Source organism: Staurois parvus, unplaced genomic scaffold (genome assembly GCF_062004578.1).
Source record: "Staurois parvus isolate SC_StPar_1 unplaced genomic scaffold, SC_StPar_1.0 ptg000090l, whole genome shotgun sequence".
Taxonomy (NCBI): Eukaryota; Metazoa; Chordata; class Amphibia; order Anura; family Ranidae; genus Staurois; species Staurois parvus.
This window is the reverse complement of record NW_028317886.1, coordinates 544,842-557,438: the sequence shown is the minus strand read 5'-3', so window position 1 is coordinate 557,438 and position 12,597 is coordinate 544,842. Positions and strand designations below refer to the sequence as shown.

General features: G+C 41.8%; 1 protein-coding gene across 1 annotated transcript in view; it reads right to left on the bottom strand.

Annotated features, from left to right (window-relative positions):
* Nucleotides 1-12,597, bottom strand: part of LOC149468210 (putative ATP-dependent RNA helicase DDX60) — a 258,721-nt gene that overhangs the window by 138,196 nt on the left and 107,928 nt on the right. The window contains exon 20 of the mRNA XM_089670346.1: nucleotides 3,953-4,086. Within this exon, the coding sequence (XP_089526472.1) occupies nucleotides 3,953-4,086 (134 nt within the window). The remainder of the gene's footprint in view (nucleotides 1-3,952; nucleotides 4,087-12,597) is intronic.

Genomic DNA, 12,597 nt, shown 5'->3' with positions numbered 1-12,597 from the left:
GGAGATTGCAATGAAGAATTTGTTGCAAGTAGGGATTGGTTCAGTAGTTTTAAAGAAAGAGCCAATTTGCATGATATTAAAGTTCAAGGTGAAGCAGTGAGTGCCAATTTAAGTGCTGCAAGAGATTTTCACAAGATATTGGAATATATTATTGACGATGCAAGTTATTTGCCAGACCAAATTCTTTAATGTAAATGAAACTGGCTTGTTTTGGAAAAAAATTCTTAATTGGGCCTACATTTTGAAAAAGAAAAAAAGTGTACAGAACATAAGGCATCACAGGACAGGCTGACTTTATTACTTGGTAATGCATCTGAGTATTAAAGCTCAAGCCTTTGAACCATTTTAGTCAAATCATTTAGTTTTTGAACAGTTTTGGCCCTGCTGTTGAACATATTGCTTGGGCAAAAACATTCCTTTCAAAATTCTCCTTCTCCTTGACAATGTCCCTGGACATCCGAACACTTTAGAGGACATGCACCCCAAAGTAAAGGTTGTATTTCTACACCCCTCAACACCACATCACTACTTCAACCAATGAATCAGGGAGTCCTAGCCTCCTTTAAGGCCTGTTATTTACAGAGGACAGTCTCAGAAGCAGTGAAGGCTACCCAAAATGAAGAATTATAACATTTATGATGCTGATGCTTGAAATGAAGTGAGACAAATACGAGAGGAGTTTGGAACAAATTGTGCCCCAAATTCATGGGGTTTACAGATAATGAAATCGCCGAAACCAGGCAAGCTGAGGTTGCTATTAGTAATCAACAGCAGTGATCAGCAAATGATATCATAGTGTTACTCAACTCCCATGGGAAACAACTAACCAATGAAGGCCTTACGGAACTAGAGCAGCAAGTGAAAAAAGTGAAAAAAAAACAGGACCTAGAAACTCCAAAATTGAGAAAGTTTTCTACTAAAGAGTTAGCTGTTGCTTTTCGTCTCATTGAAGCAGCAATGGCAATGTTAGAGGAGCAAGATCCTGACTCCAGCAGCAGAATCAGACTCTGACTCTTTAATACCAATCCCATCCTCTCCAACAAGTCTATCATCCTCAACCAAGATAGTTTAAGGTTGTACAGTACTGTACAGTATTTGAAAATATTTACACATTTACATGCACAGGTAAAAAATAATAATATGTTAAGACAAACATCTGTTGCATTTAAAGTAGAACTCCATACAAATTTTATTTATTTAGTTTTAGCTAGTATGGTGTGGGGTTAGAGCCACTGTGTGGTTTTTACTGCTGTAAAGGAAGATTTAATCTCACTTCCTGTCACTGAGACAACAGTAAGTCAGAGGAAATCTAGCGCTAGGAAGGGAAATTCAGTCCTGTAAGAGTTATCATGGGAAAAAATGTGTCTCCACTGAAGCTTTATTCCCAATACGTGTGTCCAAGACAACCTAAATTTTTCAAAATCCAATTGTCACAGGGACAGAAAGTGAAATGAAATCTTCTGAACAGGGTCACAGACAGCAAAACAAACATTTGCTATGCAAAATTTATAATTTTTGGCTGGAGGTACACTTAAAAAATGTACCTGTTCCAACTTACATACAAATTCAACTTAAGAACAACCCTACAGAACCTACAGATCTTGTTTGTAACCCGGAGACTGCCTGTGGTGAATTCAGTTGGGTGCAACTAGCCAGGAAACCTATCCATTTTCCACTAATGCAAACATCACATAATTACTAGACACAGCAAACGATACTGATTATGGGTTTTAGGTGGACTCCAATGGGTTAAATCACATGCCAAGCTAATATTTGTGAGATTTCTCTGCATGTATTTGTTTACCTCACAACTGTTCATGAGATGTATTGGTATTTGATTCAACTTGCCAGAACACAAAAAAAAAAAAAAATCAGTGGCATTGGCAAGCAAGAGTACTCAGATGTTCCTGGTGCAATCTGACCAGCAAGGGTCATAAAAAGTAATTAGCACATAGTAGTAGTAGTGTGCAAAAGTTTTAGGCATGTGTGAAGAAATGCTGTAAAGTAAGAATGTTTTAAAAAATATATACATTTTAATTGTTCATTTTTATCAACTTACAAAATGTAAAGGGAGCGAACAGAAGAAAAATCTGACTCAGATCAATATTTGGTGTGACCTTTGGCTTCAAACTAGCATAAATTCATACACTTGCATATTTTGTACTGAACAAAGTCAGGGATTTTGTAGGGTTAAAGTCAGGTGTATGATTAACCAATTATACCAAGTAGGTGCTGATGATCATCAATTTCATATGTGGGTTGAAACACAGTCATTAACTGAAACAGGAACAACTGTGTAGGTGACTTAAAACTGGGTGAGGGACAGCCAAACTCCGCTACTAAGGCTGGCCATACATTATACAATTATCTGGAGATTTTTGGTTTAGAGTTACCAAAAACCATATAATAGGAGGACAAACCTAAACAACACTTTCAGTTGTATCCAATTAGGCAGGCCCTTGCACTACACAGTTGAAGGTAAATCTAAAGGAAATTGGGCAGAAAATTGGAAGATAATTGTATAATGTATGGCCAGCCTAAGGTGAGGTTGTGGAAGACAGTTTCATGTCACAGGTCATACACCATGGCAAGACTGAGCACAGCAACAGGGTAGTTATACTGCATCAGCAAGGTCTCTTCCAAGCAAAAATTTCAAAGCAGACTGGGGTTTCAGGATGTGCTGTTTAGAAGAAGCACAAAGAAATGGGTAACAATGAGGGCATTGAGGAGGAAACAACTGATGCAAAATGACTGCAGAGCTCAATCTCAGCCCCATGAAGACTGAGATTGAGGTCTGCAATCACTTGCAGCAGTTGTTTTCTTATCCCAGGTCACACTCTTGTGCAATGTCCTTTTGTCTCTTTCGGTCAGTTGACCATGTCAACCATGCTTATGCTTATCAAACGACGTTTACCCGGAAACTGTATATGTCATCATAACCTTTGATACCATACCTTGTGACATGTCAAATAAATTAGCAACTTCAGCCACAGAGGCACCAGCTAAGTGGGCATCAACAGTCTTCCCACTTTGAAGCTCAGTTAGCCCTGACATGACTCCTTATTACTAGCAGCGCATACAGTGAACGAGGAAAGTGAGGCTTCCCACATGTTAGCTAGGTACTGCATATTCTAGATGTGGTATTGCTAATGATTTGTACAGAGGCAAAATGATGTCGCTCTTCAGCAGCCCATAGCTTTTTTTTTTTTATAATTTTTTTATTATTTTGCAAGAACATTGCAAAAGTAATATATTGTCAAACATAAAATAGAATAAAAAATACAGTAGAAGTACATAGGAAAAACTAATCTAAGCAATGTAAAGGTACGGGTATCATAATAATGATTTCTTTTGATGCTTAAAGAGACAGTGTTTCTTGTAGTATAACCTTTTATAAAGAAGTGTCTACAGTATATAACGCAATTATTAGTATGATTTTGCACAAGGGAAAAATTGTTTAAACATCTAGAGTTAAAACCTAAGTATAGAAGTAGTGAGTAATTTTGGTGGTACTAACAGTGTTTAAATACATATGTAAACCAAGAGTTTTGGCTTCACTTGCTTCATACTTGTCAGTGTAGAGTTCAGAAACCATCAGATCAGCATGACAGAGTGACAGCTAGCATTTTCAGAAGGTTAGCCAACACAGATATCATATGTGTCTTGGCACACACACTACTGTGCAATAGTTTTAGGCAGGCGTGAAAAAATGCTGTAAACTAAGAATGTTTTCAGAAAAAAAGAATGCCCTAAAATCCCTCTTGATCTCCACATGTGTTCTGTTCCACCCACACCTCTGTCGCAATATGATTTCAGAGCAAAATCATAAAACAAGCACATCGAAAATAGACCCATCATCCTACCTGTACAGACAAATGGCACTGAACTAATGTTTAGTGTAATATAATTAAATCACCATGTATTAAAAAAACCCTTGTTTTACATAAATTACCTAATCGAACTCTGTAAGACTTCTTTTCTGGTTTTTGCCGTTTATTTTGTCTTCTTTTTTTAGATGAATTTGTCACCAGACTAGTCTCCCTTTCATCATTTTGCTGCCAGTATTTTGTGACTGATTGGAGCCACCTGAATAATAAAGAATAATTAGATACAGTTACAGTACACATCAAATCTGTGCAAAGTACTAACGGGTCTATTTATTTAAAAAAAATGTTTTGTGAGTATCTCAACATTTGTGCAAGCGTAATGAATAATACCTACAATGTTTGTAACATGTGTGCAATAGTTGGCTTTTGCTGGGCAAATTTAACATTCCCTAACATTGGACCCTAAGAGAAAAATAGCCATACGAACATTCGACCATGAGTGTTAATATTCCCCAACAGAGGAAACAGCCTAGCACTACACATCAGAATCTGCAGGGTTCCTCCTTACAGTGCAAGGGGGACCTCTGTGGACTCTGATGTAAAGGGGTACTTTGATGTAAGGGGGACCTCTGTGGACTCTGATGTAAAGGGGAACTCTGTAAGATGGTCTCTGGTCACCAACAGTCACCCCCTTACAGTATATCACAATCAGCAGCATTCAGCAGTGTTGCCTCCTACATCAGAGTTCCCCTTTACTTTAGGGTCCACGGAGGTCCCCTTGCACTATGGGGGGGGGGGGCTCTGGTGACCACAGGCAACTCACATCTCTCTGGAGGAGGTGATGTTGCATTGTGTACACAGTAACCTGTTCAGTGTGATCCACCCTCCCCCTCTCTTCTGTGAGCAGGAGACAGCTGTGCAGAGACTCCACCACTCTGGTCACTGACAGGGACTCACTACCTGTGCTCTCTCTGCCTAGAGAGATCTTGGCTATCCCCGGCCTGGACTACTCTGCTCACTTCCCTCCCCCAGTATCTACTGGAGAGGGGATGGCTCTATTCACAGTGTCTGTAGCGCGACTGAGCCCGTCATACCTGCACCAGACGGCACGATCACCTCCAAGGTGACCGCACTGCCTAAAGTGCCCATTAGGAAATACAGCCCTGCTTGTGAGCAGCATGGACAAACAGTGGTGGTGGAGGTGGGGGGTATTCTGTTGACCACACTAGCTCTGTAGCCATAGCACAGATCAGAATGGGGCAGAGTGCTCCATGCACTTAGTCTCATAAGGGATTACACAATGTTTTAAAGATTTGGGTGATACTTTTTCTTTAGGAAAATCATATTTGTGAATTGTTGCAATGTTTGACCTGGAGATCCTGTCACTAACAGCACTTGCAGCACCTGTCAGCAACAGGAGCTTGCCTGTTACATGCTGACAACAGTACACCACTTCCTCTCAATTAGCAGCAGCATTGTCAGTCTGCTGTTCAAGTACCTTCAGTTGGCAACAGGAAGTATTATTATTGGTAGGATCCAAAGGTATAAAAAAATTACAATACATCTACAAAGAATGATATGATTAATAAAACTGTATATAGTGAGGCATGATCTACCAGAAGGAGATGACACCATTTTTCCTGTTAGAGTGAAGGAATATAGTGGTATTACCTCCCTGCCTGCAGCCTGCTGATTAGACAGTGAAGCAACACTTATAAAGCAAGAAGCTCTCTGCCTGTCAGCATATTCCCTGTGAGCACATGCAATGCTGTTGTTATGGAAATGACAGAAGGCACATATCAAGGCAGCTTCAGGTACTTATGATAGCTGCATTTAAAATGCATGTAATGATCTAAAGGAACACACAGCTGTATTATTATGAGGAACCATAAACCAGACGGAGACAGAAAGTGCAGTTAAAATCACACCTTTAATGAAACAGCAAAAATAACACAGTTCAGGAACTGACAGAACCCCATCCTTACCCCCAGCCCTGACAGTACCCCCTCCTTGAAGACCCCTCCTCCTCAAGAGGGCACCAGGCTTGAGGGGAAAATGGAAATGGAAAGCACAGAGGAGGACAGGAGCATGTACTGTACATCTGAGAATGAGACCCAAGAGCGTTCCTCCGGACCGTAACCCCTGCAGTGAACTAGATATTGTATGCGTCCATGAAGCCTAGGGGAGTCAATAATAGATTGTATCTCATATTCCTCGTGGTTATCAACCTGAAGTGGTACCGAGGTGGAATAGTGGGTACACAGCATAGTTTTAATAAGGAAAGATGGAATATGTTGGAAACACGCATGTTGGAAGGAAGATCTAATGCGTATGCCACTGGGTTAACTCTGCAGAGTATGCGGAAAGGCCCAATATACCAAGGTATTAGTGAGGGAACAGAGTCGGAGGTTACAGGAAGACAGCCAGACCCTTTTCCACACTTGGTAGGAGGCTGCAGGTAGGCATCAGCAGTCAGTATGGTGTTTGTACCTCTCTCTGGAGCGTTGCAAGGATTCTTGGATCTGCACCCAAGTCAAATGAAGATCTTAAAATATTCCTCTAATGCAGGAATTCCCTGCGGAACGAATTTATCAGGCAACATGGATGGCTGGAACCCATAGTTCACCATAAACTGAGATAATCGGGAGGTGGCATTGATGGCATTACTGTGAGCAAACTTTGCCCTAGGCAACAGGACCGACCATTTGTTATGGTGGTCTGAAATATAGCAGGGTAGGAACTGTTCCAAGGCTTGGTTGGCCCCTTCTGTGACCCCATTGAACTGAGAGTGATATGCTGAGGAGAAGGAAAGCTGATTTCCCAACTGTGAACAAAAGGCTCGCCAAAACCTGGACACAAACTGGCTACCCCTGTCCAAGATGATAACATTAGGTAACCCATGTAACGAAAGACCTCCTGAGAGAATATTGATGCCAGTTCTTTGGATGTAGGCAACTTCTTTAGCGGAATGCAATGTGACATTTTTGAAAACTGGTCAACCACTATAAGAATAACTGTATTGCTCTGGGAGTTAGGTAAATCCACAATAAAATCAATAGACAAGTGGGTCCAAGGCCTCTCTCCGCTGGGTATGGGTTGTAGAAGACCTACTGGAAGGTGTTGGGGTGTTTTATTCTGAGCACACACTGGACAAGCAGCTACAAAGGTGGTTACATTAGCATGGAAACTAGGCCACCAGAATTGTTGAGACATAGACCATATGAGTTGATTTTTCCCTGGGTGCCCTGCTGCCTCGGAAGAATTGTAGACCTGGAGCAAAGCAGTGCGGAGATTCTCAGAGACAAAGCAGCAGTCAAAGCCAAAGCCAAAATTCTCTCACCCAAAGGTGAACTGAGACTAGTGCGAATAGCATCCAAAATGTCGTCTGGAGGTGTCACAGCAGTAGGAAAGGATTCCAGTTTGGAAGAGGAGTAAAACTGCAGCAATAATGCATCAGCCCTTATATCCTTCGTACCTGATAAGAATGAGACTATGTAGTTGAAGCGTGACAGAAAAAGGGCCCACCGAGCCCTTCTAGGAGATAAGTGTTTAGCCTCAGACAAGAATGTGAGATAGTTATGGTCAGTGAAAATGAGGACCAGCACAGTAGTACCCTCAAGGAGATGCCTCCATTCTTTAACAGCTAAAATGATGACTAATAATTCTTTGTCCCCAATTTTGTAATTGCATTCTGCTGGAGACAATTTTTAGAAAAGTAGCCACATGGATGCCTAGGGCCCACAGGGGTAGGATGCTGAGACAGGAGAATGCCTAGTCCAGTCTCAGACGCATCATCCTCAAGAATAAAGAGTAACATAGGATAAGGATGTTCCAGCACTGGGGCTGCAGTAAAAGCAACCTTGAGGGATTCAAAGGCTTTAATGGAATCCGGAGACCAATTCTGTTTGTTGGCCTCCTTTCTGGTTATATCAGTTAGGGGTGTGACCAGAGAAGAGAAATTATGCATACATTTCTGATAATAATTGGCAAAGCCAAGAAAATGTTGTAAAGGACGTAGAACTATGGGTTGAGGCCACTGTAAAACTTCAGACAGTTTTTCTGGGTCCATCGAAAACCCAAACATTTAACCTGTTCACGATGAAACTCGCACTTTTCCAACTTGCAATAAAGGTTGTTCTCTCTCTGTAGCACATGGGAGAGGTCTCTGTCATGGTTCTCTAGGGATTTTGAATATATGAGAATATCATTGAGGTAAACCAGCACACATTGCTGCAGCATCTCTCGGAGGACATTGTTAATAAATTCTTGGAGAACTGCTGGAGTGTTGCAGAGACCAAAGGGCATTACGAGGTATTCGTAGTGTCCACTTCTAGTACAAAATGCAGTTTTACATCCGTCGCCCTCTTTAATCCTCATGAGATTGCATGCCCCTCTCGAATCGAGCTTAGTGAAGACCGTTGCTCCCTTGAGGTGGTCAAATAATTCCATTATCGATGGGATAGGATAAGCATTTTTAATAGTAATGCGATTGAGATTTCTATAATCGATACAGGGTCTCAGTTCACCACTTTTCTTTTCCACAAAAAAAAAACAGCACCGGCAGAACAAGAGGATTTGTGCATGAACCCCCGAAATAGTGAATCTGCAACATACCCCTCCATAGCCTTATCCTCTAAGACAGACAGAGGGTAAGCCCAGCCACAAGGAGGAATGACACCATGTTGAAGATCAATTGTGCAGTCATAAGACTGATGTGGAAGCAAAATACCTGCATGACCATTGTCAAAGACATCAGAGAATTCCCCGTACTACTGTGGCAAAGAAGAGACTGAAGATGTGCACAAAACCCTACTCACTTTCTGAAAACAAGTATTCGTGCACTGTGGCAACCATAACAGCGAGTGGAACTATCAAATACCCTTTTAAAGGAGGCCACAAACTCAGGGTAATTCTGGACAACGAGTTTTTGTGTTGCCCATAGAGGGTTAGTCAAAGCTTTGTCAGAATACAAAGAAGTAATGAAGCCTACTTTGCTTCTGTCTGTAGGAAATGCCTGGGGGAGCATCTCAAAATATATTCCAATCTGGTTGAGAAACCCTCTGCAGTGAGCTGGATCACCCCCAAACCACTGGGAAAGCGGAGCAGAACCAGTCATACCTCTTACAGTGGTAGTATCAGAGGCGGCTGCCTGAACCGAGATAGGAGCAGATGAACAGATGAACCAGATGAACAGTTCAGATTAGAAGCATTTGTATTGCTATGACAAACTGATCCAAGTGATGGTCTTGCTCGTCCAATCTGGAAAAAATATTACGACTAGGTGGATTGCCTGCATCTTCTGAATTCATGGCCCTTGCATAATATCAGGAACCATAAACTAGGCAGAGACAAAGAGTGTAGTTAAAAATCACACCTCTAATGAAATAGCAAAATAACACCATTCTGGAATGTAGTCAAAACAGAAGCCAGGATTTGGATGCTAGTGCAGGTATTCAGATGAGCCAGGTTCAGGAAACCGGCTGTCAGCATTAGAGATGAGCGAATTATTCAAAAATTCGATTCGGCTGATTCGCCGAATTTGCGGAATAAATTTGATTCGATGCGAATTTATTCGCTGCAAATTTAACTTATTAAAAGGGTTTCTAGGCTTCAGAGAGCCTTTATATTAGTGCAGAACACTGTACCTTTAATTTAAATGCCCTTGGAGTCTGCTGGGGAAGAGAAATAATACTGTCAGTCAGTATGACATGCAGATGAGGGCCGTCGATCTTAGAATCACCGCACACTTCACTCATTTGGGCAGTCACGGGGCCAAAACCAGAGTGTGGAGCCACAGTGTGGCGGTGGAGGCAGCAGCAATGGGAGGCCATACAGCACCCTATGACAAAATGGAACCCACCAGCAGTGTGAGGAGACCTGAAAGTGGCACATGGCAGAGTGTGGCGATGGAGACAGCAGCAATGGGAGGCCGTACAGGGACCCATGACACACTCTGGACCTGGCAGCAGCATGAGTAGGCGGTACAGGGGCCCATGGCAGAGTGGCGAAGCGTAAGCAGCTTAAATTGAAGGCCATACAGAGGCCTATGTTAAAAAGTCCCCCCAGCAGCAGTGTGGGGAGACGACTATCAAGAGTCCAATGGCAGAGTGGCGGAGCAGAAGCAGCTTCAATTGAAGAAGAAGAGGATGAGGATGAAGAAGAAGAAGAGGATGAAGAAGAAGATGAGGATGAAGAAGAAGAAGAAGATGAGGATGAAGAAGAAGAAGAAGAAGAAGAAGAGGATGAGGATGAGGATGAAGAAGAAGAGGATGAGGATGAAGAAGAAGAAGAGGATGAGGATGAAGAAGAAGAAGATGAGGATGAAGAAGAAGAAGAATGGGATGAGGATGAGGATGAAGAAGAAGAAGAAGAGGATGAGGATGAGGATGAGGAAGAAGAAGAAGAAGAGGATGAGGATGAAGAAGAAGAAGAAGAAGAAGAGGATGAGGATGAAGAAGAAGAAGAAGAAGAAGAGGATGAGGATGAAGAAGAAGAAGAGGATGAGGATGAGGATGAAGAAGAAGAAGAAGAAGAGGATGAAGATGAAGAAGAAGAAGAAGAAGAAGAGGATGAGGATGAAGAAGAAGATGAGGATGAAGAAGAAGAAGAAGAAGATGAGGATGAGGATGAAGAAGAAGAAGAAGAAGATGAGGATGAAGAAGAAGAAGATGAGGATGAAGAAGAAGAAGAAGAGGATGAGAATGAGGAAGAGGAAGAAGAAGAGGATGAGGATGAGGAAGAAGAAGAAGAAGAGGATGAGGATGAAGAAGAAGAAGAAGAAGAAGAAGAGGATGAGGATGAAGAAGAAGAGGATGAGGATGAAGAAGAAGAAGATGAGGATGGAGAAGAAGAGGATGAGGATGAAGAAGAAGAAGAAGAAGAAGAAGAGGATGAGGATGAGGAAGAAGAAGAAGAGGATGAGGATGAGGAAGAAGAAGAGGATGAGGATGAGGAAGAAGAAGAAGAAGATGAGGATGAAGAAGAAGAAGAAGAAGAAGAAGAGGGTGAGGATGAAGAAGAAGAAGAAGAAGAAGAAGAAGAAGAAGAGGATGAGGATGGAGAAGAAGAAGAGGATGAGGATGAGGAAGAAGAAGAGGATGAGGATGAAGAAGAAGAAGAAGATGAGGATGAAGAAGAAGAAGAGGGTGAGGATGAGGAAGAAGAAGAAGAAGAAGAAGAGGATGAGGATGAAGAAGAAGATGAGGATGAAGAAGAAGAAGAAGAAGAAGAAGAAGATGAGGATGAAGAAGAAGAAGAAGAAGAAGAAGAAGATGAGGAAGAAGAAGAAGAAGAAGAAGAAGAGGATGAAGAAGAAGAAGAGGATGAGGATGAAGAAGAAGAAGAAGAGGATGAGGATGAAGAAGAAGAAGAGGATGAGGATGATGATGAAGAAGAGGATGAGGATGATGATGAAGAAGAGGATGAGGATGATGAAGAAGAAGAAGAAGAAGAGGATGCGGATGAAGAAGAAGAAGACGATGAAGAATAATAAGAAGAAGAGGATGAGGATGAAGAAGAAGAAGAAGAAGAAGAGGATGAGGATGAAGAAGAAGAAGAGGATGAGGATGAAGAAGAAGAAGAAGAGGATGAAGAAGAGGATGAGGATGAAGAAGAAGAAGAGGATGAGGATGATGATGACGAAGAAGAAGAAGAAGAAGAGGATGAGGATGATGAAGAAGAAGAGGATGAGGATGAAGAAGAAGAGAATGAGGATGAAGAGGCGGATGAGGATGAAGAAGAAGAAGAGGATAAGGATGAAGAAGAAGAAGAAGAAGAAGAAGAGGATGAGGATGAAGAAGAAGTAGAAGAAGAAGTAGGATGAAAATAAGAAGAATTCCAGTACAGCAAAAAGTGTATCTGCAGAGAGCTCCGCTATTTCTGACAGTTCTCTGACAGTTCCTTCACATTTACAGCGGTTGAAACATTGTATCTATTTGTTTCCGAATAAAAACATCTGTATCCTAAATGGAAACAAATAGATACAATGTTTCAACCGCTGTAAATGTGAAGGAACTGTCAGAGAACTGTCAGAAATAGCGGAGCTCTCTGCAGGGACACTTTTTGCCGGCTGTAGAAGGGATGAAAATCGGCCGATCGGGGAAAATTCGATTCGTGCATCCGAAGTTTGCTAATTTTCGGATTCGGCGCGAATCGAATTTTTCCTAATATTCGAAACGAATTCCACTTCGCCAAGTTCGATTCGCTCATCTCTAGTCAGCATAGTCAGCAGCTAAAAATCAGGAACAGGAATCGGAAGAGAATACAGAATACATGGAAGGTGGAGGCTCCTTAAGAATAAATTTAAAGAACTCGGCTGCAAGTTGAAGGGAAGGACCTCCAAGGTGATATTCTCTGAAATATAACCTGTGCCATGTGCAACTCAGGAAAGACGGGGAGATTAGAGAACTCAATGCATGGCTGAAGACCTGGTGTACTGTAAAAGGGAAGGACTTGGGTTTCTAGAGCACTGGGCTGACTTTTCATTGGGGTGCAACCTATATGCTAGAGATGATTTGTACCTAAATGGAAGGGGGTCTGCTGTGCTAGGGGAGAGGTTTATAGGAAGGCTGGAGGAGTATTTAAACTAGGATCGAGGAGGGAGAGAGAATTAGATTATAACAGGGTAGACAGATCAGACAGGGGTCAGTATTTATTGGTGGGTGGAATGGGGAAAGATGGGGGAAGACTATGGCAGATAAGAAGGTTCCCATGTTACAAGCAACCAGTGGAATTGGTACCATTTGTATGAAAATAAAAACAATGCAAAATA